At 41.9% G+C, this 22,568-nt stretch overlaps 1 protein-coding gene across 5 annotated transcripts in view; it reads left to right on the top strand.

Annotated features, from left to right (window-relative positions):
* The window catches only part of LOC139551035 (phosphatidylinositol 3-kinase regulatory subunit beta-like), a 48,435-nt gene extending 27,229 nt beyond the window's left edge, over window positions 1–21,206 (top strand). For 3 of the 5 annotated variants that reach the window (XM_071362381.1, XM_071362382.1, XM_071362380.1), the window contains 14 exons: window positions 2,739–2,831; window positions 5,006–5,083; window positions 5,471–5,602; window positions 5,966–6,173; window positions 6,952–7,037; window positions 7,360–7,459; window positions 10,000–10,098; window positions 10,572–10,752; window positions 11,103–11,228; window positions 11,682–11,824; window positions 12,032–12,208; window positions 12,474–12,545; window positions 14,127–14,300; window positions 14,685–21,206. In XM_071362381.1, the coding sequence (XP_071218482.1) occupies window positions 2,739–2,831; window positions 5,006–5,083; window positions 5,471–5,602; window positions 5,966–6,173; window positions 6,952–7,037; window positions 7,360–7,459; window positions 10,000–10,098; window positions 10,572–10,752; window positions 11,103–11,228; window positions 11,682–11,824; window positions 12,032–12,208; window positions 12,474–12,545; window positions 14,127–14,300; window positions 14,685–14,886 (1,871 nt within the window). In that variant the 3' untranslated portion in view covers window positions 14,887–21,206. Of the gene's footprint in view, window positions 1–2,738; window positions 2,832–5,005; window positions 5,084–5,470; window positions 5,603–5,965; window positions 6,174–6,951; window positions 7,038–7,359; window positions 7,460–9,999; window positions 10,099–10,571; window positions 10,753–11,102; window positions 11,229–11,681; window positions 11,825–12,031; window positions 12,209–12,473; window positions 12,546–14,126; window positions 14,301–14,684 lie in introns of those variants that run through there. The other 2 variants (XM_071362379.1, XM_071362383.1) reach the window with 2 other exon arrangements.
* Window positions 21,207–22,568: the final 1,362 nt, after the last annotated feature.

Genomic DNA, 22,568 nt, shown 5'->3' with positions numbered 1-22,568 from the left:
ATATACTGTATATACAATACCAGTCAAAAGCTTGGACACACCTAGGATTTTTCTTTTCTTTTTACTATTTTCTACATTGTAGAATAATAGTGAAGACATCAAAACTATGAAATGACACACATGGAATCATGTAGTAACCAAAAAAAGTCTTAAACAAATCCAAATATATTTTCACTACTACTTCAAAGTAGCCACCCTTTGTTTGACGAGCAGGTGTCATGTAGTGTACCTTTTTTTATATAAAAAAAGGTAGGGGCATGGATCAGAAAACCGGTCAGTATCTCCTTCGCATAGAGTTGATCAGGTTGTTGAATGTGGCCTGCAGAATGTTGTTCCACTCCTCTTCAATGGCTTCGCAAAAGTGCTGGATATTGGCGGGAACTGGAACACGCTGTCATACGTGTTGATCCAGAGCATCCTAAACATGCTCAATGGGTGACATGTCTGGTGAGTATGCAGGCCATAGAAGACCTGGGACAGGAATTGTGTACAGGTCCTTGCGACGTGGGGTCATGTAATATCATGCTGAAACACAAAGTGATGGCGGCGGAGGAATGGCACGACAATGGGCCTCAGTATCTCGTCACGGTATCTCTGTGCATTCAAATTGCCATTGATAAAATGCAATTGTGTTCATTGTTCGTAGCTTATGCCTTCCCATATCATAACCCCACCGCCCCCATGGAACTCTGTTACATCAGCAAACCACTCGCCCACATGACACCATACACGTTATCTGCCTGGTACAGTTGAAATCGGGATTCATCCATGAAGAGCACACTTCTCCAGCATGCCAGTGGCCATCGAAGTCACTGAAGTCGGTGACGACGCCGAACTGCAGTCAGGTCAAGACCCTGGTGAGGATGACGAGCACGCCGATGAGGCCGCTTATGGTAGAGAAATGAACATTACATTCTCTGGCAACAGCTCTGGTGGACATTCCTGCAGTCAATATGCCAATTGCGCGCTCCCTCAACTTGAGACATCTGTGGTGTTGTGTGACAAAACTGTACATTTTAGAGTGAGTGGCCTTTTTATTTTCCCTAGCACGGTGCACCTGTGTAATGTTCATGCTGTTTAATCAGCTTCTTGATATGCTGCACCTGTCAAGGGATGGATTATCTTGGCAAAGGAGAAATGCTCACACGTGTAAACAAATTTGTGCACTGAATTTGAGAGAGTTTTTTTTGCACATGGATCATTTCTGAGATCTTAATTTCAGCTAGTTAAACATGGGACCAACACTTTACATGTTGTGTTTTATATTTATTTATATATATTTTTTAAATAATATTTTTAATTGTGGGATAATTACAATCAGTCAGCAGGTAATGTCAGTGGGAAAATGTCCCTTTCTGGGGGTGGGGGGGGGGGCTCCCTTCAACGGCATATTGAAACATTCCGGATTGCCCTTTTTTAATGAAATTTTTGGTGTGGGTTGATTTCTGAATGTCGGTTCTCCCTCCCTCACATCTTGGAAGTATGTACATGTCTCCTTTCTCTTTCCCTCTTCCCTCTCTCGCTTTCACATGACTTGTGGATGCGTGCATGTGTGTCTCAACCTTTTTGAGGAGTTTATTTTTTTAAATGTGCATATGTTAGAGCGAGTAGAGGAAGAGCTTTCGTGTACTTATTGCATGTGCTTGCCCGTTATCGAGAGGTGAGGGAGGGAGAACTGACATTCAAAAATCAACCCACCGAAAATGCGCGCTGCTGCGTGCTAGCGCAGGCTAACTCTCACCGCTCGCTCATCCTCCGAAAAGCAGGCAAAGTTTCCATGTTTAATGTGCAACGGATAGAGCGAGCGAGAGGGGCGGAATGTGCTGACACAGTGTTTTTTTTTTTTTGTCTTAACTCCCCAAATTAATAATCAGTGCGGTTTAGCCGTGCACTGCCAGGAGCAGGAGGCTGCCAAGCTCTGGCCTCGCGAGCGGTGGGCCCGAAAAGGAGGCCCTGGCAGCCGGCCACAGAGCTTTTGCTTGTTCAGGATTTTTGATTCAATCCTTTATTGTGCTCCACTCAGGCAAAGGGCCAAGGCGAAACAAACGCAGAGAAATTACTGGAGGGATGGAAAAAGGAGAGGGAAAATAAAAAGGGAAATGGGATCTCTTTTTTTTTTTCTCTCTTTTGCCTCGCTCTGTTGCCCTTCCCTCTCTTTCTCTCTTCCCTCCCTCTCTCCTTTCCCTTTATTTTTATATATTTGTAAAAAATGTATTTAACCTTAAACTAGGCAAGTCAAGGATAGAGGGAAAGGAGAGGTCTTTATTTATCCCCATCTCCTTTCCCTCTATCCCCCTGTATCCCTCCCTCTCTCCTTTCCCTCTATCCCCCTCTATCCCTCCCTCTCTCCTTTCCCTGTATCGCTCTCTCCCTCTCTTTCTCCCGCTGTGACTGAAAACATATTTGGTTTACTGTATGGGGTGGTTGTGGTGAGGGTGAAAAGTCGACAGCTCTGGTTTTGTCGTCTTTCTTCCCCTTTGTCTCAATGGCAAATTGCTTCTCTGAGTATTTGTATTTTGAACAATGTAAAAGTAATGTATAAGACAATAGTCTTGTTGGCTGCCTCCAACTGCTGTTTATGGGCTATGTGGTCTTTCTTGAGCAAATATGAAATGAAAAGCACATGCATTGTAAAGGACAAGAAATGGTCTGGTCGTGCTCCTATGTCAATGGAGGCCTCCTGGAGTCCAGTTTTAAGGTCTTGTCAGAAATTGTAACCATAATTTGTGTTGTTTCAGCTGTTTCTCTTCTGGATTTGACCGAGCAGTTCACACCGCCAGAAACTGCTCCCCATACCCTGGTGAACCTAGTGGAGGCCATTGAGAAGAAAGGTACACACAACGCTACACACAGCACCATAAACATGCATACACAGTAAACATAAATAGTAGTGGCCATTCAGAGGAGAGATACTATGGGAATGCAATAAATTACTCATAGGTTTTGGCGTAATGGAATACTGTCTAATACCTCCACAGACTGCACTGCATCGTTACACTGTTGTGTTTATTTGTCGCTGATAGATTTCTCACCTGTGCGCTGATAGTGCCATGCAGTGATGCAGGACAGGGGGCTACATTCACACTGCATTATGCACGAGGTCTTCATTCACAGTTTCTCTTTTTTACACATTCAACACACACACACACTTCCTCCCACTCTAACCAATTCCACAACATTGTGTGAAATATATATATTTTAGACAGACGTGTCAATTTCACGGTTCGGCCCATAGTGTAAATGACACATTTTCATTTACATCGCACATTCAGCAATTCCACTCTTTTGAGAACACATTCAGCCCTACATTGGGCTCTGGACAAAAGTAGTGCACTATATAAGGAAAAGGGTGCCTTGTGGTATGCAGACTGAAATACTTCCTCTAACATTTTCTTCCACACAGGTTGCACAGATCGGTCTCTTCCTCTATCCTGCATCATAGCTCCCCGGAGTGTATTCATAATCACATCCCTAGTAGAGATGGGCATGAGTAATCAAGTCCTCGAACTGACGTCAAAACTCAATTTTTTACCAGAGATGTAAAAAAATATATACAAAAATCTAATACTGTAAAACGATTTGGTCGAAATGTTGTCTTTATGACAACGTTAATTTGCTTTGACTCTGGTGTTCCATTTGTGCTTGTGCATTTGCGGGCTCCTTAAATTCCCTTTCGTGTCTCACTCAATAGCGTTCTGACTGCTCCCTCTACACCCTACAGAAATAAATGCCTATAAAAACGTATCTAACTGATAGGATACACATGCTATATTCCTTGCCAAATAACGACAGTTTTTAAACAAATTCTAAATGGACTGGTTGACTGAAGTATGGAAATATGTGTTCCAACAATGACTTGCAGTTTTGGAATAATTGTCATTTTCCGTTTAGGCTACTTTGCTTTTGACACTGGTTACCCCAGCCACAAAGTCAAAATTGGCTATATCGTAAAAATTCATGAAAACCAACATTTGCTTTTTGGTCTAAATTGAAGGTAGGGGCTAGGCATAATGTCACTGGTGTGGTTAAGGTTAGGGTTGACGGTTAGGTTTAAAATCAGACTTTAAGAAATTGTAGAAACAGGCCAGTGTTTATGATTTTGTAGCTGTGGTAACTAACGTTAGTGATGACCGTACTTTGCGAGCTGCTAGTGACATTTTGAATTGGTTCGACTCGGCTATTACCCCGTAAACATAGACTGGTTCCACACTGAAAATAGCCAACAACATTAGTTTGATAAAGACGGAGCGTATTTTCATCAGAATCCTGGACATAATTCATCCCCATGCATTGTTAAATGTAGAAACATTCCAAGGCAGAGGCATAATAAACTAAATCGAACGTCTGTATATCGAAAAGACCGATTTTGTTTTGTAACCCTGAAAATGTTATTTCAACTGCCAAATTGAGCCACGTTTCGAATGAGCACTCTTTGAGAATAGCTGTTCCAGACACGAGATGCGAATCCCACTTTACAGTTTTTTTTTTATTTATTTTTTTATACATAATGTTTTTTTTTACTATAAAATAGGTGTCTTGATTGTAATAAGGCTCTGTAAATAGGAGCTACATTATCAAAACAAGGCTATGCCATTGCCCAGCAAAAGGATTCTACAAGCAAGCGCCACACTGCTGAGGTTACTACCCTTTTGAAGATTGTTTTCCACAATATAATATAACCAGTTGATATTAGTTTCAATAAATTAATCTTAAATGGCAATACTTTTTTATAGACTGAATATGAGTCAATTTAGCAATTAGGATTCACTATCTGTAATGGTTGTGATACATTAGGTATTGTTGCTCATAATTAGGTACTGTTGGCATATAGATAAATCACACGCTCCAACAGTCAAAGTTCAAATGCAAGGCTCTAATCCCTAGGGTCTTTACATTTAATGTTACCATCTGTCTGCGTTTGTCATGCCAAGTCAGGCAGTCATGCATACTATAGAGGGGCTTGTTTTTAGAAGGCTGATGAGCTATTGTCTCGATTCGTCTGCAGGTCTGGACTGCAAGACACTGTACAGGACACCTGTGGCGTCCTCCAACTCGGAGAGCCCAACACAGAGCTGGAGTGGTGGTGAGTTACTCCCGTTACGCTCCAGCTGTATTTGTTCTGTTAGAATTATTAGTATAGTAATGCTCGAAATTAAATGTTTTGAATGAGTGTTAAATTCGTGGGGGGTGAGTTATCTTATTAGACTTAAACTGTAGTAGAAGGCCATTTTATATCCAATTTGCGGTAACACTTACTTTGTACAACCTCTATAAATAATACATGTATACCTTTTCTCAAACCCATAGTGCATGATAAGACTTGCTACACTATTAGCATATAAATGTAGGTATATCATGCACGTAATGCATTCAAAATGCTTCCAATGCTTTTTCCGTGTGGCAAATCTGTCTGAATGAAATGCAGCTGGCCGGACCCACTGACACTCTCTCTCTCTCTCTCTCTCCCCAGAGGTGGAGTCAGGTAGTGACGTGGGCGCCTTGTCGGAGTGTGTGGTCCGCTACCTGAGGGAGCTGCCGTCCCCCGTCATCCCCCCCGGTGTTTACCCAGACCTGCAGGCTGCGCTGCAGCACGGCGCCGCGGGTACATGCCACATTTTACTGACCCCTGCTTGTGCGCAACCGCCCCCTCCCACCAACCTATCCCCATCCCAGACAATACAGACCTAGGCTATAGAAAGTCACAGAATCGCATGAAGCTGATTGTGTGGCGTGTCAATCGCGTGCCCCCCTCCTGCCTGCGAGAATAAGCCAGGTGTGGAGTGCTGGGGATGAGCTAGTCACAGGCATCCCAAAAATGAAACTTGTAAAGCTACCCTGGTCCCTGGGGATGTCAAGAGACTTTGTGTGTATGTATGCTGAGCGCGAGTTCCTTTTTGTATGTTCACACTTGCTTGTGTGAGTGAGTAAGGGGCTGTGGTAACATGTGGTCTGCCTCCTATCACAGACGTGGCGGCAAGCAGCAGCGGAGGCAGGGAGCTGAGCCTGGTCCTGGAGAGGGCCACTAGTGTGCCCCTGCACCATCGCCTCACTCTGCAGTACCTGCTCACACACCTGGGCAAGGTGGGCCAGGGCTCCCAGCTCAACGGCCTGGACCCTCACACCCTGGGCCTGGTCTTTGGGCCGCTGCTGATCCGGCCCAGCTCTGCCACTTGGTGAGTAGGAAAATACATTATCTAACATCTAAGGATAAATTAGTTAAGTATTCACACCCCTGAGTCAATACTTTGTAGAATTACCTTTTGGCAGCGATTACAGCAATTTGGAATTTCCAACACATTAATGTTTCTTATAAAAACTAGAAGTCAGTCTTTGTTGGTTGTTGTTTTTACAATGTTCTAACGCCACATTCACACCACCCAGACATATGCCAACAAACAACAGAGTTGGGTCAGTGTACGCTGCTCGTCTGTGTTGGTTGCCATTTTGTTTGGTAATATTTTGTCCAATTCGGCATGTTCAATCAGCGTTTGGTGTCAGGAATGGGAGTATTGTGTGAACAGTGCGCAAACATCTTAATGGATTGCATTCATACTGTATAAACCGTTGCTTTTCAATAGTTCTCAAATTGCTTTACATTGTATTGGAGTAACTAACCTCAAACCCCACCCTTGTGATGTACAGCAGCCATTTTGTGTCAGATTGCGTAGTTACCACACAGCTAGGGAATATACTACCACATAGCTAGTGATATCCTCTTGAGATGGACAAGTGAGGGCTCCAATGGCACTGGATTAGTGGAAGAACATGTGATTGTTAGTGCTCTCTCCCTCGTGTGACTCGAGAGGAAATCCCTAACGCTAAAAGCTGTTATTACAGACTGCAGCTGAGTACTTTTCCCCTGCCTGCTCAGCACCATGTGTTTGAATGACCTGCCGCTGACTGAACATCTTATGACTATGTGTCTTACTCCCTGCTGTTGTTGATTGACAGGTTGGAGGTGGGGGAGGAGTTCCCTGCACTAGCGCTGGAGAGGCTGCTGATGGAGAGGGCCATGGGCCAGGAAGTCCCGCCCCCTGGTATGGATGGGTAGATACAGTGCTTTAAATTGGAGGGCTCAATATAAATTAATATAGAACCTGGACTGGATGGAAATAGTGTTTTTTTTAGAATGGTTTGCACAGAATAATGGATTGTACTATTTACTGTGCATAACTTAGTGCTGATTTGTACAGACCAATAAGCACACACGAAACATCCCCAACTAAAGATGATTTGGCTTGTGTGTCAGGATCTACATGTGTAAATGAGACCTTTTCTATTGAAAATCTCTTGTGATGTTTGCTTGTCCAAAACATTCTAATCTAATGGGGTTTTCGGTTGTATCCGTGTGTTTTGTAGCTCTACCAGTCAAGCCAATGAAGGCCAAAACCACGACTCCAGCCATGACTGAGACTCACATACTGAGTGATTCCGAGTGGTACTGGGGGGAAATCTCCAGGTAAAGAGCCACTCGTGTATCAATAACATTTCTAAATCCTCAATTAAATAATTTACTACATCAACAAAATAGTTTTGGCCCCCAAGTTTTCTAAGGAAAAAAAAACTATTTTTTATTGTTAGACATAAAAGAAACTGTTAAAACACCAGCAAATCAGCTCCAAGTGATTTTAATAAGAGATTGACTTCGGAAATTATTCAGACCCCTTGACTTTTTCCACATTTTGTTGATTACAGCCTTCTAAAATAGTTTTTTTCCCTCATCAATCTACACACAATACCCCATAAGGACAAAGCAAAAACTGGTTTTTAGAAATGCTTGCAAAAGTATTAAAAATAAAACAGAAATACCTTAGTTACATGAGTATTCAGACCATATGCTATGAGACCTGAAAATGAGCTCAGGTGCATCCTGTTTCCAAATGTATTTCATATTAAAACTGAACTATTACATTAACATAGGTATTCAGACCCTTTACTCAGTACTTTGTTGAAGCATCTTGGGCAGAGATTACAGCCTCAAGTCTTCTTGGGTATGACGCTACAAGCTTGACACACCTGTATTTGGGGAGTTTCTCCCATTTCTTCTCTGCAGATCCTCTCAAGCTCTGTCAGGTTGGATGGGGAACGTTGCTGCACAGCTATTTTCAGGTCTCCAGAGATGTTCGATCAGGTTTAAGTCCGGGCTCTAGCTGGGCCACTCAAGGACATTCAGAGACTTATCCCGAAGCCACTCCTGCCTTGTCTTGGGTGTGTGCTTAGGGTCGTTGTCCTGTTGGAAGGTGAACTTTCGCCCCAGTCTGAGGTCCTGAGTGCTCTGGAGCAGATTGTCATCAAGGATCTCTCTGTACTTTGCGCCGTTCATCTTTGCTTTGATCCTGACTAGTCTCCCAGTCCCTGCTGCTGAAAAACATCTCCACAGCATGATTCTGCCACCACCATGCTTCACAGTAGGGATGGTGCCAGGTTTCCTCCAGATGTGACCCTTGTCATTCAGGCCAAAGAGTTCAATCTTGGTTTCATTAGACTAGAGAATCTTGTTTCTCATTGTCTGAGAGTTTTTAGGTGTCTTTTGGCAAACTGCAAGCTGGCTGTCATTTGTCTTTTACTGAGGAGTGGCTTCCGTCTGGCCATTCTACCATAAAGTCCTGATTGGTGGAGTGTTGCAGAGATGGTTGTCCTTCTGGAAGTTTCTTCCATCTCCACAGAGGAACTCTAGAGCTTTGTCAGAGTGACCATCGGGTTCTTGGTCACCTCCCTGACCAAGGCCCTTCTCCCCCGATTGCTCAGTTTGGCCGGCCAGCTCTAGGAAGAGTCTTGGTGGTTCCAAACTTCTTCCATTTAAGAATGATGGAGGCCACTGTGTTCTTGGGGACCTTCAATGCTGCAGAAATGTTTTGTTACACTTTCCCCAGATCTGTGCCACGACACAATCCTATCTTGGAGCTCTACGGACAATTCCTTTGACCTCATGGCTTGGTTTTTGCTCTGACATGCACTTTCAACTGTGGGACCTTATATAAACAGGTGTGTGCCTTTCCAAATCATGTCCAATCAATTGGATTTACCACAGGTGGACTCCAATCAAGTTGTAGAAACATCTCAAGGATGATCAAAAGATACAGGATGCACCTGAACTCAATTTTTAGTCTCATAGCAAAGGGTCTGAATGCTTATGTATTAATGTTTTACATTTTTTAAATAAATTTGTAAACATTTCTATTAACCTGTTTTTGCTTTGTCATTATGGGGTATTGTGTGTATATTGCTGAGGATTTCTATTTAATACATTTTAAAATTAGGCTGTAACGTAACAAAATGTGAAAAAAGTCAAGGGGTCTGAATACTTTCTGAAGGCGCTGTATGTGATCATATACAAATGTAAGCAAGGTTTGAAGTGGTTATGTTTTAATCAAATATTATATCTATTTGGGTTTCTTGCGGTCAATTTGCAATCTATTATGTGGAATTATGTTCCGGACCCCTGACCATCCGCTCAAGAAAAAATCGTCCCGCGGCTGAATGTAGTTGATGATCCCTGGCCTATAGTATTTATTTATCCAGTAACCACATTTTTGTGTGGATTAAAACTGGATTATAGTAAAAACTATTTGTAGATTATGGTATACGATAATCAGCTCTCATGAAACAGCCTATTGTCGTCATGTGCTAGCCATTAAATTGTATTGTGTGTTAAAGTAAAATCTTGCGTAATTTGGTCAGCTGCGTGATTAACTGCTTTGTTCATTCGTGTTAGAAATTGAGAGTTCCGGCAAAAGTTTCCACACTCTCAAAAGGAAACTCTCAGCCAGAGTCGAAGCAGTTTAAGCACCTCCTTCGCCAAATCCTAATACGTCCAAATAGCCAGTGACGAAAACCCCAAAATCTGAGCTTCTGCTGCTCGTTATCTCACGCATTCCATTTAGTCCCGGAAGATTCTTTGGTCTACGCGCAGAATCTGCCCACGGGATATTATATTGTGAAGGATGTGGCGCTTTAATGAATTCACAATCCCCTTCAACTGTGCCATTGTGTTTCCAGGGAGGAGGTGAACGAGAAGATGAGAGACACCCCTGACGGGACGTTCATGGTCCGCGACGCCTCCAGCAAACTGGAAGGAGAGTACACACTGACCCTCAGGTGAGAGGCTACTCCTTGTATCAAGTAATACAGTATATGTCTTATGTAAAGAGCGGAGGACGGTCAACATTACACATTTACTAAACTTCTGTAAATTAGTGATTTTTGATCTCCTTTTAGAATGTGGAATGTAAGTTTGCTATTGCGATTCTTGGGTTCAGGTTTGGAAAAAGAGCAAATGGTTAAAAGGATCTACAGAATGAATCTTAATGAAAGCAACGTCACTTGGGGCGGCAGGGTAGCCTAGTGGTTAGAGTGTTGAACTAGTAACCAAAAGGTTGCAAGTTCGAATCCCCGAGCTGACATCAAATCTGTTGTTCTGCACCTGAACAAGGCAGTTAACCCACTGTTCCTAGGCCGTCATTGAAAATAAGAATTTGTTCTTAACTGACTTGCCTAGTTAAATAAAGGTAAAATTTAAAAAAACTTTCACAGAGATTTCAAATGTATTTCTCACCGTTTCTCCACCACAGGAAAGGAGGCAACAACAAGCTGATAAAGATCTGCCACCGGGGCGGTCGCTATGGCTTCTCCGAGCCGCTCACCTTCGCCACGGTGGTGGAGCTCATCAACCACTACCGCCACGATTCCCTGGCCCAGTACAATGCTAAGCTGGACACCCGGCTCCTCTACCCCGTCTCCAAATACCAACAGGTACCTACTTTACACTACATGTACATTGACAACAACAGACAACTTTACTGTGCATCGAAATTGAACTTTGTCCTATTGCTGGCCTTTCTAACCTTCCTAATCTTCTGTAGTCTATACCAGAACCACAGATGCATATTTCAGCCAACTCAGATGTATACATTCAGATTTTTTTTCTCTCCACTCCTCGAATTCCAAGACATTGCCGGTTAGAGTGCAAGTTAGAATTACATTTTCATGGAAGGTTTGATTCAGTTCCTGCTCAATTTGTATTGCAGCATCATTGTCTTCCCGCTTGATTGGTTGCTTTGTGAATATTGTCACTGACGATTGTATAACGTTGCTTTCCTCAGGAGCAGCTGGTGAAAGAGGACAGCATTGAGGCGGTGGGCGAGCAGCTGAAGGTGTACCATGAGCAGTACCAGGAGAAGAGCCGGGAGTACGACGTGCTCTACGAGGAGTACACACGCACCTCACAGGTACTATACTGCTTCCTGTACTGTAAAGGGCGTACTGGGTCCATACTTCTGGAACACACCTCTGTCTCAGGCTCTGTCCCAATACTCTGAAATTAGATATTGTTCTTGTATCCTTCTTTTATCCTTGCTCTATAACCAATGATCTGAGAGGACAGGTGAAAAGAAAATGGTGGAAATTCACATCTCTCCTAACTGCCATTGCCATGAGTGGAAAAGCGAAGAAGATAAGACTCCATTTCAAAGTATTTCAATGTCCTGTGTGGTTTAGTTGGTAGAGCATGGCGCTTGCAATTCCAAGGGATGTGGGTTCGATTCCCACTGGGGCCACCCATACGTAAAATGTACGCACGCATGACTGTAAGTGGTCGCAAAAGGAGAGGAAACAAATAGGAGGATTGCATTGGTCCCATCATGCCCCATGCTGACTTGTGTTCCCCTGTGTGTCTCTGTCAGGAGCTCCAGATGAAGCGCACGGCTATCGAGGCCTTCGGCGAGACCATCAAGATCTTCGAGGAGCAGTGTGAGACCCAGGAGCGCTACAGCAAAGAGTCCATCGAGAAGTTCCTACGCGAAGGCAACGACAAGGAGATCCAGAAGTAAGGGTTTTGCCTGTCCATAGTGACATGGGTATTTAAACCACAACTTGTGTCAAACTAGTACCTCTGTATGTACGTAGGCTGTATTTTAAGACAATTTAAATCATCAGTCAATGTATTGTAAAGAACAGTCAAACCAGACCACTACCAATGAACCCCAGAGGTGATTTGTTATGGGGCTCCCCCCCCCCCCCCCACTCACTTCAGGATACAGAGCAACTCAGAGCGTCTGAAGTCTAGGGTGACGGAGATCCACGACAGCAAGAGAAAGCTGGAGCAAGATCTGAAGCAGCAGGCCACTGACAACCGAGAGATTGACAAGAGGATGAACAGCCTGAAGCCGGACCTCATTCAGCTAAGGAAGATCCGGGACCAGTACCTGGTGTAAGAAAATACAATACTATAGAGACATTTTTTGTTTACCTTGAAACATATTCGATTGATGTGCACTCATCCCAACATCATCAAAAGCTCTGTAGCAGGATAGCTAATGCTGGTGATCATGAAAACACGCAAGACTGATGGCTATAGCTATGTTCAACAAGTTATATTATTTAAATATGCAGTTTATATATATATATATTATATTAGTATTTGTTGACTGAATTGAAGTGGACTTGTGTGCAATTCTGTTTCTTTTGTCTTGCAGATGGTTGACACAGAAGGGGACGAGGCAGAAGAGTATCAATGAGTGGCTGGGCATAAAGAACGAGGCAGAAGAGTAAGTGACAAAGCTGCAACATTTGGCAAGTGTTTAGATTGCATGTTATAAAGCTGGGTGCGTCTGGGTGCGTCTGTAAAACGTAAATTTGAAACTGTTGCCTTGTATTCTGTATTGACGTGATATTGTTCCTGTATTTTGTATGGACGTCATATTGACGTTTTTTTTTTTTTTTTTTTTTTTTTTTTTTTACCCCCTTTTCTCCCCAATTTTCGTGGTATCCAATCGCTAGTAATTACTATCTTGTCTCATCGCTGCAACTCCCGTACGGGCTCGGGAGAGACGAAGGTCGAAAGTCATGCGTCCTCCGAAGCACAACCCAACCAAGCCGCACTGCTTCTTAACACAGCGTGCCTCCACCCCGGAAGCCAGCCGCACCAATGTGTCGGAGGAAACACCGTGCACCCGCCCCCCTTGGTTAGCGTGCACTGCGCCCGGCCCGCCACAGGAGTCGCTGGAGCGCGATGAGACAAGGATATCCCTACCGGCCAAACCCTCCCTAACCCGGACGACGCTAGGCCAATTGTGCGTCGCCACCACGGACCCCCCGGTCGCGGCCGGCTGCGACAGAGCCTGGGCGCGAACCCAGAGACTCTGGTGGCACAGCTAGCGCTGCGATGCAGTGCCCTAGACCACTGCGCCACCCGGGAGGCATATTGACGTATTTTATTAGGATCACCATTAGCTGTTGCGAAAGCAGCAGCTACTCTTCCTGGGGTCCACACAAAACATGAAACATGACATAATACAGAACAGTAATAGACAAGAACAGCTCAAGGACAGAACTACATACATTTTTAAAAAGGCACACGTAGCCTAAAAAAGCAATACATGCATACATACACAAACTATCATGGTCAAATAGGGGAGAAGGCGTTGTGCCGTGAGGTAGTTCTTTAGCTGTTTTTTGAAACCAGGTTTGCTGTTCATTCGAGAAATTTGAGAGAACTCGGAGGGTTTTCTTTAATGGAAGCTTCTGTTATGTCAAACGTGTACTGGGGGGGGGGGGACTGTGGGAGGGGTCTCGAATGGTTGAGGGACAGCAATTGGGGAACTGTGGGGGGATCATTTGAGGATTCGGGTTCATGTTTTTTGGCCTGTTGGTAGATCGGTCAACATGCCCTTGAGCAGGTCATTGACCCTGGATGCTACGGTGTGTCGCTCTGAATGGGAATCTGTTGGATGACTGGTATGATGTAGTTATTGAGCGGTTTCACTGCAAGTATATTGTATGTTTCGAATATTCAATGAATAAAAAATCAATTAAAACAGTGTGGTGTACTGCAGGGAAGCTCTCTAGACCCTCTACTCTTTTCTATTTTTACCACTGACCTGCCACTGTCATTAAACAAAGCATGTGTGTCCATTTTCTTGTTGTAAAAAGATATTTACAAAATGACAATTATGTCCTTGCAACCAATTCTGCCCACTGAGAATAACCAGGTTGCCTTTCCGTAAAAGCTGCAATGCCTTTAAACTCTGCATCAGCTACCCAAAAGTAATCCTAACACCTTTTATAAAGGATTTTGTAAAACATCCAGTGAGACGATGAGTCATTAACACCCTGTTTCCCTCCTACAGCTCATACTCGCTGGTGGAGGAGGATGAGGGCTCGCCCCACCACGACGAGTGCACATGGTACGTGGGCGACATCAAGCGCACCCAGGCAGAGGAGCTGCTTAGGGACAAGTGTGACGGCACCTTCCTAATCCGAGAGAGCCAGACGCAGAAGGGCTCCTACGCCTGCTCCGTGGTGTGAGTGTTTATTTCAGTGTGTTACATGTCAGTCAAAAGGGCTAAGATTATTCTATGATGGGTTGAACTATTTTAAAACGGGGAAAGAAAATGTATGCGGTTTTACTTCCCACCTGTTGTTGGCCTTCCCCCAAATGACCATTGTACACTGTGCCATTTAATAAAGAGGATACCAAAGGGGGGAGACCAATATAGCTCCTGGGGAGGTCAAAGCTGTGTGCTGGAAAACCTTGGCAGGGTTGGGGCTTCAGATCCAGCCCTAACGTCTCACTTAAAATGTAGTTTTTAGTGTTTAATTACAAATGAAATGTCTATTAGTGAAAACATTTTTACTTTTAGTTTGTTTCTGTAAAACATTAAATGAGTTTGCGCTGTCTCCTCCAGTGTGGACGGCGACGCCAAACACTGCGTCATCTACAAGACGGATAAAGGCTACGGCTTCGCCGAGCCTTACAACCTGTACGGCTCCCTGAAGGACCTGGTGCTCCACTACAAGCAAGAGTCCCTGGTCCAACACAACGACCAGCTGAATGTAACCCTGGCCTACCCAGTCCTCACCCAGACCCAGCAGCAGCACCCTAGATGAAGGGCAGTGTGACACGACGACCCCCAACGGTGACCAGCACTTCCAAAGCATGGCAACAACAAAAAAAAGAAGCACACTCATTACGTACCACCGTACCAGCCGCAGTAAACATTTAGACGAAAACCCTGTTTGTAGACTGAAAACAACATAAGCACACAGTTATGATGGAAGCTTTCAGACCATAGTTAGAAGAGCAAGAAGGAGCGAGAGTAGAGGGGAGAGAGTCGGGGAACTGGAGGTTAAAGATACTGGATGGAGCTCAGCTTCTTTTCTTTTTTTGTCTTGGCACCCACTTACCCTTCTAGGCAAAGGCCTGAGCTGTCATCCCCAGTAAGGACTTGGCTAACCTGGCTGCTCACCACACTGCGCTTCACAACAACGAGATCTAAGAGATGGGGGGGGGGGGGAATCCAGCTTTCAGATACATGGTCCTGGAAAGGCAGGGTGAAGTGGCTGGACGCACCAGTCACGTTCTATAAAAAGATTGCTTAAGTACCATAGAAAGAGCCTTGATTGACTACAAGCCTGTGTTGGGAAAGAGGGGAACTATATAGGGTGGGATGCTGGGGTAGGGAGAGGGGGGCATGACAGAAAGCTTTAGAAAAATATATTTTAAAAAGTTTAATTTACTGGTCTCCAGTTTGTTGTAAGATAAACATTCTTTATAAAAATAGACATAGTATATTTGTTGTATTGTGAAAAAAATAGATAGATATTCACAATAGATCAAATATATATATATATATATGAATAGATGAATGCCGTTTCTAAAGGGATTCAGGTTTCCCTTTCCGTTTAATCATGGGTAGTGGAGAAATCCCTGCAAGCTCGTTTCTTATTTCAAATGTTCTCTTCAAGTGCTTTCCTTTATACTGTAGCCTATAGCCATGATGGACTAAGGTATTACTGTTAGTATTCTTGAGATGTTCTCATTTCTATGCTAATATACTCACAGATCATCGACCTATCAGATCTTAACTCTCAGTACTGAATGGCTTAGTCTCTAGGAAGCCTATGCAGTGTTCTTTTCACAAGCGCTTGCTTTTATGTCGCAGCGTCACTACTACTCACGGTACTTCCTCTTTTGAGCTTGACTGTTGTTTTTATTTGACACGAGCTTGATTCACAGAGCTGTAGAACTTTGTTGTACAAAATGGAAAAAAAATGATTCTTGTCGTTTATATGATCCATATATCTACCGACAGTAACAGGCGGTGTGACTGTCAAACAGAAACTATTGAATGGTTTTCTTTTCAACTGTGTCCCCCCCTGCAGGGGAAACTGCTGGAGGACGCATGGTATCCAGCTAAACGTGAGCCCAAATGAAGGATGTCTTTTCATGTAGCAAAAAAAGATTGGATCCTTTTTGACAGTAAGCATGACCACGGAGGTCCGGGGGATTTTCCATAAGTACCATATGCATGAAAATCCTTCTTTTGTTTAGTACCTAGACAACTTGCTCTAGTACTTGTGCTGTTTTAAGTGCATACGTCTTGTGTACTAGACCTGTATAATGCACAAACAATAGTAAGTGAATAAGAATACATATAGATTTACAGACAGACACACTGTCGAGGTGAATCCCTCCGCGGGTACTGAGCAGTACTTTTATTTTGCGGCTTAAAGGACTTCTTCTTGCCGACTCTTCTATGCTTTTGCGTAGCACAGACTTTGTTCGCGTGAAGACACTTCAGCCAAATTTCAAACGTTGATTCATTACTAAAAGAAGCCTGATGTAATGAAACAGAGGATATTGAGGATTTTAAACGTGGTGGCGCTTTCAGATTTCTTGAGAAAGAGGAAACTTTCCAGAGAAAAGGAGTTGTGCTATTTTTTTTGTAGAATGGCGCTCCTTTTGGGTAGTTTTAAACATGATAATTTGCTCAGAGCAGATGTATTTTTCTCATGTTGGTTGTACAGATTAAGTACGATACGTGGATACTGCAACTGAATAGTCATGCTATTGGATTGGTTAACTAGTTGGAGGAAATTGGAGTAATTTGGTTTGTGTAATTGTCACATTTTAATTGGAAGTTGAAAAAAATAACATTTTGTGGAGCGTTGCATATTGGCGAGAGCATTTTGTGTTCAAAATGTATTTTTGGTACAAATATTAGTAGAAGAAAAATAATGATCTAAAGGAAAAATAGCTTGGTACTGTATAGTAGTGTTTTGCACAGTTCTTGGCCAGAAGAATAGCCTAGAATTAAACTCGAAGTGACAGTAGTGAGATGCCTATAAAAGAGTGATTCACAAAGTTAAGAAGTGCCTTAGCTCTTCTCTTGTCGTTGTCAGAGGAGCTTCTCTCCTATAGACCGTGCTACCGCATACTGTATGCTTTGTTAAAAAAGCATTTGCCAATGATCTAATGTCAAAACCCTGAAGAGAACTGGCAAATGCGCGTAGTTGTAGTCTTTCCTGTAGTGTGCGAGGTCCGAGTTATGGAGATTGTGTTAGTTTAGTTATGCTTCTCTTTTGTTACATAATTTTTAATAAGGTTACAATTGTATTTTTTTTGTGACGGGCTATAACTTAGTGCTCTTCAGTGAGCGAGGCAGTTTCCTTTGGGGTTTGTTGTATAGTTTATTGAATCACACCTAGAGTGGATAGAAATGTGAATACACAGTCGTAGCCCAATACGTAGCGTTTTTTGTTTTAATAAACCGAATCTCATTCAATAAGCTCTTAAGTGAATGCATGCAGTACTTCTCGCGGTGTTTTCACGTCAATTCCCTGTGAATTCATATTCTGTTTACCCATCTACTGACTCATGTATTTACTCAGTCCATCGGACCAACATTTTGCAAATGCACTTTTTCCTTAAAGAAAATGTCACCAAAAATGATCTTTTGGTTCTCGAGATGGATGACTTTCGTTCTCGAGATGGATCGAGATGGATGACTTTCGAAATACAGAAATACAGCCGGTATGATGCATTTTGCTTATGATGCAAAATTTATCATACCGGTTGTATTTCTGTATTTCTAAAGTCATCCATCTCGAGAACTGGATTGCTGACATGCAAAAAAATGTAGGACTATATCAACAATGGACGTAAGGTTTTTTTTAAAGTTTTTATATATAAAACTTCAACAGGGACTAAAACAAATACCAAAAGATCGTTTTTGCGTGGAGTTTTTCTTTAATTGAGTCTCCAAAATTAGTTAATTCTAAACCGCATTAGTGAAGCTCAGTAGGCCATGATAGTATTGTTTGTTTTATTAAGTGTCATGTCAGGGATGTTTTAATCGGACTTTCTTTGTGAAACAGAGTGTGGGGGAAAACACATTCAGTCGTCCCCTTACTCGATACATTTGGTGGAGGCTTCACGAACTCTGAAATTGTACGCCGGTATTGGGGCAAGTAGGACAAATGTCCATTTATTGCTGTTTTTCATGATTTTAATGGTTTAACTGTGTTATAAATCTGTGTTTGGTTTTGATTGTGCCAGGCCCACCCATTTCCCATTCGAAAATGGGTGACTCATTTCATACCAAATGAAAGGGAAGCTAGCTAATATGCAATCGGCATATTTGGTCGGTCCTCGACGCTCCAACGGTATGGATGTCATCGCGTCACATTAACGTCACTTGATTAACATTAATGATAACACATGTGCAGTGATAGTGTTTTGGCGGTCGTGCCCATGAGATGACTTGGAGCAGGGTTAGCTTTGAGTTGTCCTTTACCCAGTTATCGTGAAACCGTCTCATAGCACTCTCCAAAATGTTCAGGTGAATTAACCAGGCCATTACTATTGCTTATCTTTGGTACAAAACACCTGTAAATAGTGGTGTCATACTTCTACCATATCAGTTACCGAATACAAGTAATTCACATTTTATTACGTTTGAATATCTAGGTTTGAAGCATATTTGAAAGAAATATATAGAAATATATCTTGACGTATTGTTTTGGGTTATATATTCTGATTTTAATTATGCTGGAAATTGATCAGAAACAGACGCTGATTAAATGAGCTTAGATGTGAAACGAGTCTATTGACAAGTGCCACAGCAGCTTTGCATCAGTGGGCCAAGTCATTTCTAGTTTTCGTGTTAACGCCCTGATGTGTAAGTCATAAGCTAAGCTTTATCATTATCACCAGCAAGCGTTCCTTCCTTTTTGATCGTGGTATTATTGGTTTTAATTGACCCGCAATGATTGAGGAAGAGGGGGCACGCTCATCTACGTTTTAAAATGCAGCGCTGAATCTAGTTGTCCATGATGACATACTGATTGGCAAACCTTGGCCCCATTCACCTACTCACACGTAAGTGTCTCTGTCAAATTTGAGTAGAGATTATCAATAGTCTTGACACAAGTGTCTTTCAGCAAAGCTCCGTTGTTGCTACCCTACCAAGGACGGTGACGACAGAGTTGACCAATACTGGGACTAACTGGTGTCTAGACTACAGCCTGTATATTTTGAGATTATAAAATGTATTATCTGAGCAGAAAATAGATTCCTATACAGATATGCTTTGTCCATAGGGATGGGGAAAGCACCTTTTTTTTTTATTTTTTTTATTTTTTAATCATGGTGGAAAAATGACATGAAAATATATTCTCACCTTGGAGATTCTGGTTGTGTTTTTTTATATTGCGAGAGGAGGCAGTTTGAAAGTGATAACAGGGGAGTGTTTGAGGTATGAAAATAATGTATGATTCGAAGAGAGGGGCATTTAATAATCGGATAAAAGTCCCCCAAATGCACTAGACAACACATGATACTTCATACCGGCCAAACATGTTGCCAACAAGTTAAGGAACAAATTTCAACAGTTCAGAAACACTCCTTCAGTGAATAACCAACCTTTGTAGATGGAACAATGATATCATTGGAACGTGTTCCTTTATGGTGCCTAGGGTTTGTTTTTAATTATACTTTTTTTTTTTTTAGCAAATTGATTTGTCTGTCCAAGTGTTTTTGTTTATCTTTGTTAATGATAACCTTACAGAATCTATCAAATAAGCTAGCTTGAATATTTTCCTTCATACAGAAAAGTACAAATGTTTACGATATCTAATTAACCAAATAGCAAGTATGCGTTTGAGAGTCAATCTGTCTGTCCCTAAAAGGGACTCCGATAGATTGATTTGATTTCTTTTTTTCCTTTGTCATTTTAAACTTGAAAATGTTATGACTGCTTGTTCATTTGTTTTGATTATTTTTGTACTTGTCGAACAGTGCTCCCTCTAAAAAAAAAAAAAAGAATTGTTACTTTCTTCTGCTTAGAACCGAATCGACTAAATCATTTTTTGATTGGTCTGCAATGGGCCCTCTTCCCTGAGTGGCTCAAAATCCTTGATTTCTGTTCCTTTACCTTCTGTACTGCCGACTACTTCATCTTAGACTGAGCCTTGTGTATTCACGACTGAATCTTAACTTTAGATAAAGGCTTAACTTCGCGTTTTTTGATGTCAATGGGAAATTTTGAGTTGCGCTTGCAGATCTCAGTTAGGATTTGGCCGTAGATTGCACCCTAGATGATTTGGGAGGTTTTAGTTTTCAGGCTTTTCAAGTTTGAAAGCGAGGGAGGTGCACACTACTTGGTGAAAAATGTATGTCTACAGTCTTGGGTTGAGTCAACTATTAAATTAATTTGGAAATGTGTGAAAGTGAAGAGGCATGTATTTCGATTTTGCACTAAGTCATTCTCGTCTCACTACACTCTAAGATAAAGACGTTCCGTGACTTGCTCTCTGTCATTCAAAACGTTTTTTATTTGTTCAGTCCTATTTGTAAACTCCATTTAAAAATATGCTTTCATTTACTTCTAAAAGTTTATCTAATCTCTGTAACCCTTCAATCAGGGTTGGGTAGTAACGGATTACTTGTCACGGGCATTACGCAATTCAATTACAAATATATGAAGTAGGCCTAACTGTAATCAGCCCGGATTACATTTTTTAAAATTATAATAATGTAATCGGATTACAGTTACATTATTAAAAACATCTGATTTACATGTGGGATTACTTCATCTAATATCAAGAGAAAAAAAGGATAAAACTTTTGTCAGTTTTGCTGTCATTTAGCACACCCTCAAGACTTCTCCCATGCACTCAAATATGCTATTGATCGCCCATCAAGGGTGGGTGGCTTCTTTTGTATTCAAACGGGTTTAGTGACTAGGTAAGGCTTCCAAAAGATTTACACCTAGCCTTCTGGTCAATCAGACAGTTGTCTGGACTCAACAGTGTTCCTGCTTGCTGCTCTATAGCAGTGCACTTTCACTCTAGCTCTCTCCTTTGGCTTTGTGTGCTCCTAGCGGGAGAGAGAAATGCTCTCTGATTAGCTCTCTGGCCAATAAACACAGTCTTGAAAGCAACCACTGTTGTTACTTTAGAAGAGAAGAGGGTCCCAGCTTTCTGTAGGTTTACTTTTATTGATCAACTCTTAATATTGAACAAAGGGCACTCACGTCGGCCATTCAATTCCAAGGTGATTGCATAAGCCTACTCCTCATCATTATTATTATTCATTAATTTACTATTTAATAATCAATTACACAGGTATAATTAGAATGTAGATTTAGCAACTAGCTAACCACTTCATCAGGTGTTGAATGAGCCCCAAATGATTTAGCCTGAAGTGAACAAAATTATGTAGACAAATGTAATCTCTTGAAAAAACATTTTGGAAGATTCAGGAACCCTATTGTGACTGACAATTAGGCAATTGTTATTAGTTTACAAACTCAAAATTCATGACAATGACTGGTTTAGATTGCACATCTAAATATCTGGAATAATGCATTCCTGCTTGGACATGTTAGATTAATCAAATGTATTTCTTGAATCATACTAATACACCACCTTTTTAATGAAGCATTTTGAATGACTATAAGTTAATTAGGCAACACATTCTCTCTATTGCGTGACCCTGCAATAACATTTTTGTGCGACCAAATCATGGGTGGGTGCCCCAACTAAAAACATTTAGTATGGAGCCTTGTGACTATGCTCTAATACATTAGAATATAGAACTTGTGAATTATAGTCCCCAATTTGGAAATAGTCATGTTGCTAAATTAATAATGTATGCTATTTAGCAGACGCTTTTATCCGAAGAGACTTAGTCATACGTGCATAGATTTCATGTATGGGTGGTCCCGGGAATTGAACCCACTTCCCTGGCGTTACAAGCACCATGCTCTACCAACTAGGTGCACTTTAAAAAAGCATATACATCTGGGTGTTAAAAAATAACTTTAAAAAACGTTAAGTAATCTGATTACTCAAAATGAGAAATGTAATCTGATTACTGATAATTTTTCATGTAACTGTAATCCATAACTGATTAAATTTTAAATAATCTGGCCAACACTGCCTTCTATGTAGATTTCATCCTAAGTGGCTGTGTATGTGATCATGTGACTCATTCGAATGCAGGTCAGGTACAGTACATTTTGACAAACCTTTCTTTGGAGAAAACAAAGTACAGTATGATATGATTCTTATTGTTCTGAGATGTGGTGTGAAGTTTTTCCCTTTTTCAAAATGGTGACTGGAAATTAACGGGACAGTCTGATAAAGCTACTCTACACCAAAGTGCAATTGAACTCAGAGGGAGGGAGCACTGTCAGTGAACCAGTGGGAGTCTACTGGTTGTGATGTGCACAATCCTTATGTACGTAAAATGATTATTCTCTCTTTCCCCAATCTGTCTTAATTCA

The sequence above is a fragment of the Salvelinus alpinus genome, chromosome 23 (genome assembly GCF_045679555.1).
Source record: "Salvelinus alpinus chromosome 23, SLU_Salpinus.1, whole genome shotgun sequence".
NCBI lineage: Eukaryota > Metazoa > Chordata > Actinopteri > Salmoniformes > Salmonidae > Salvelinus > Salvelinus alpinus.
This window is presented reverse-complemented; position numbering and strand designations above follow the sequence as displayed.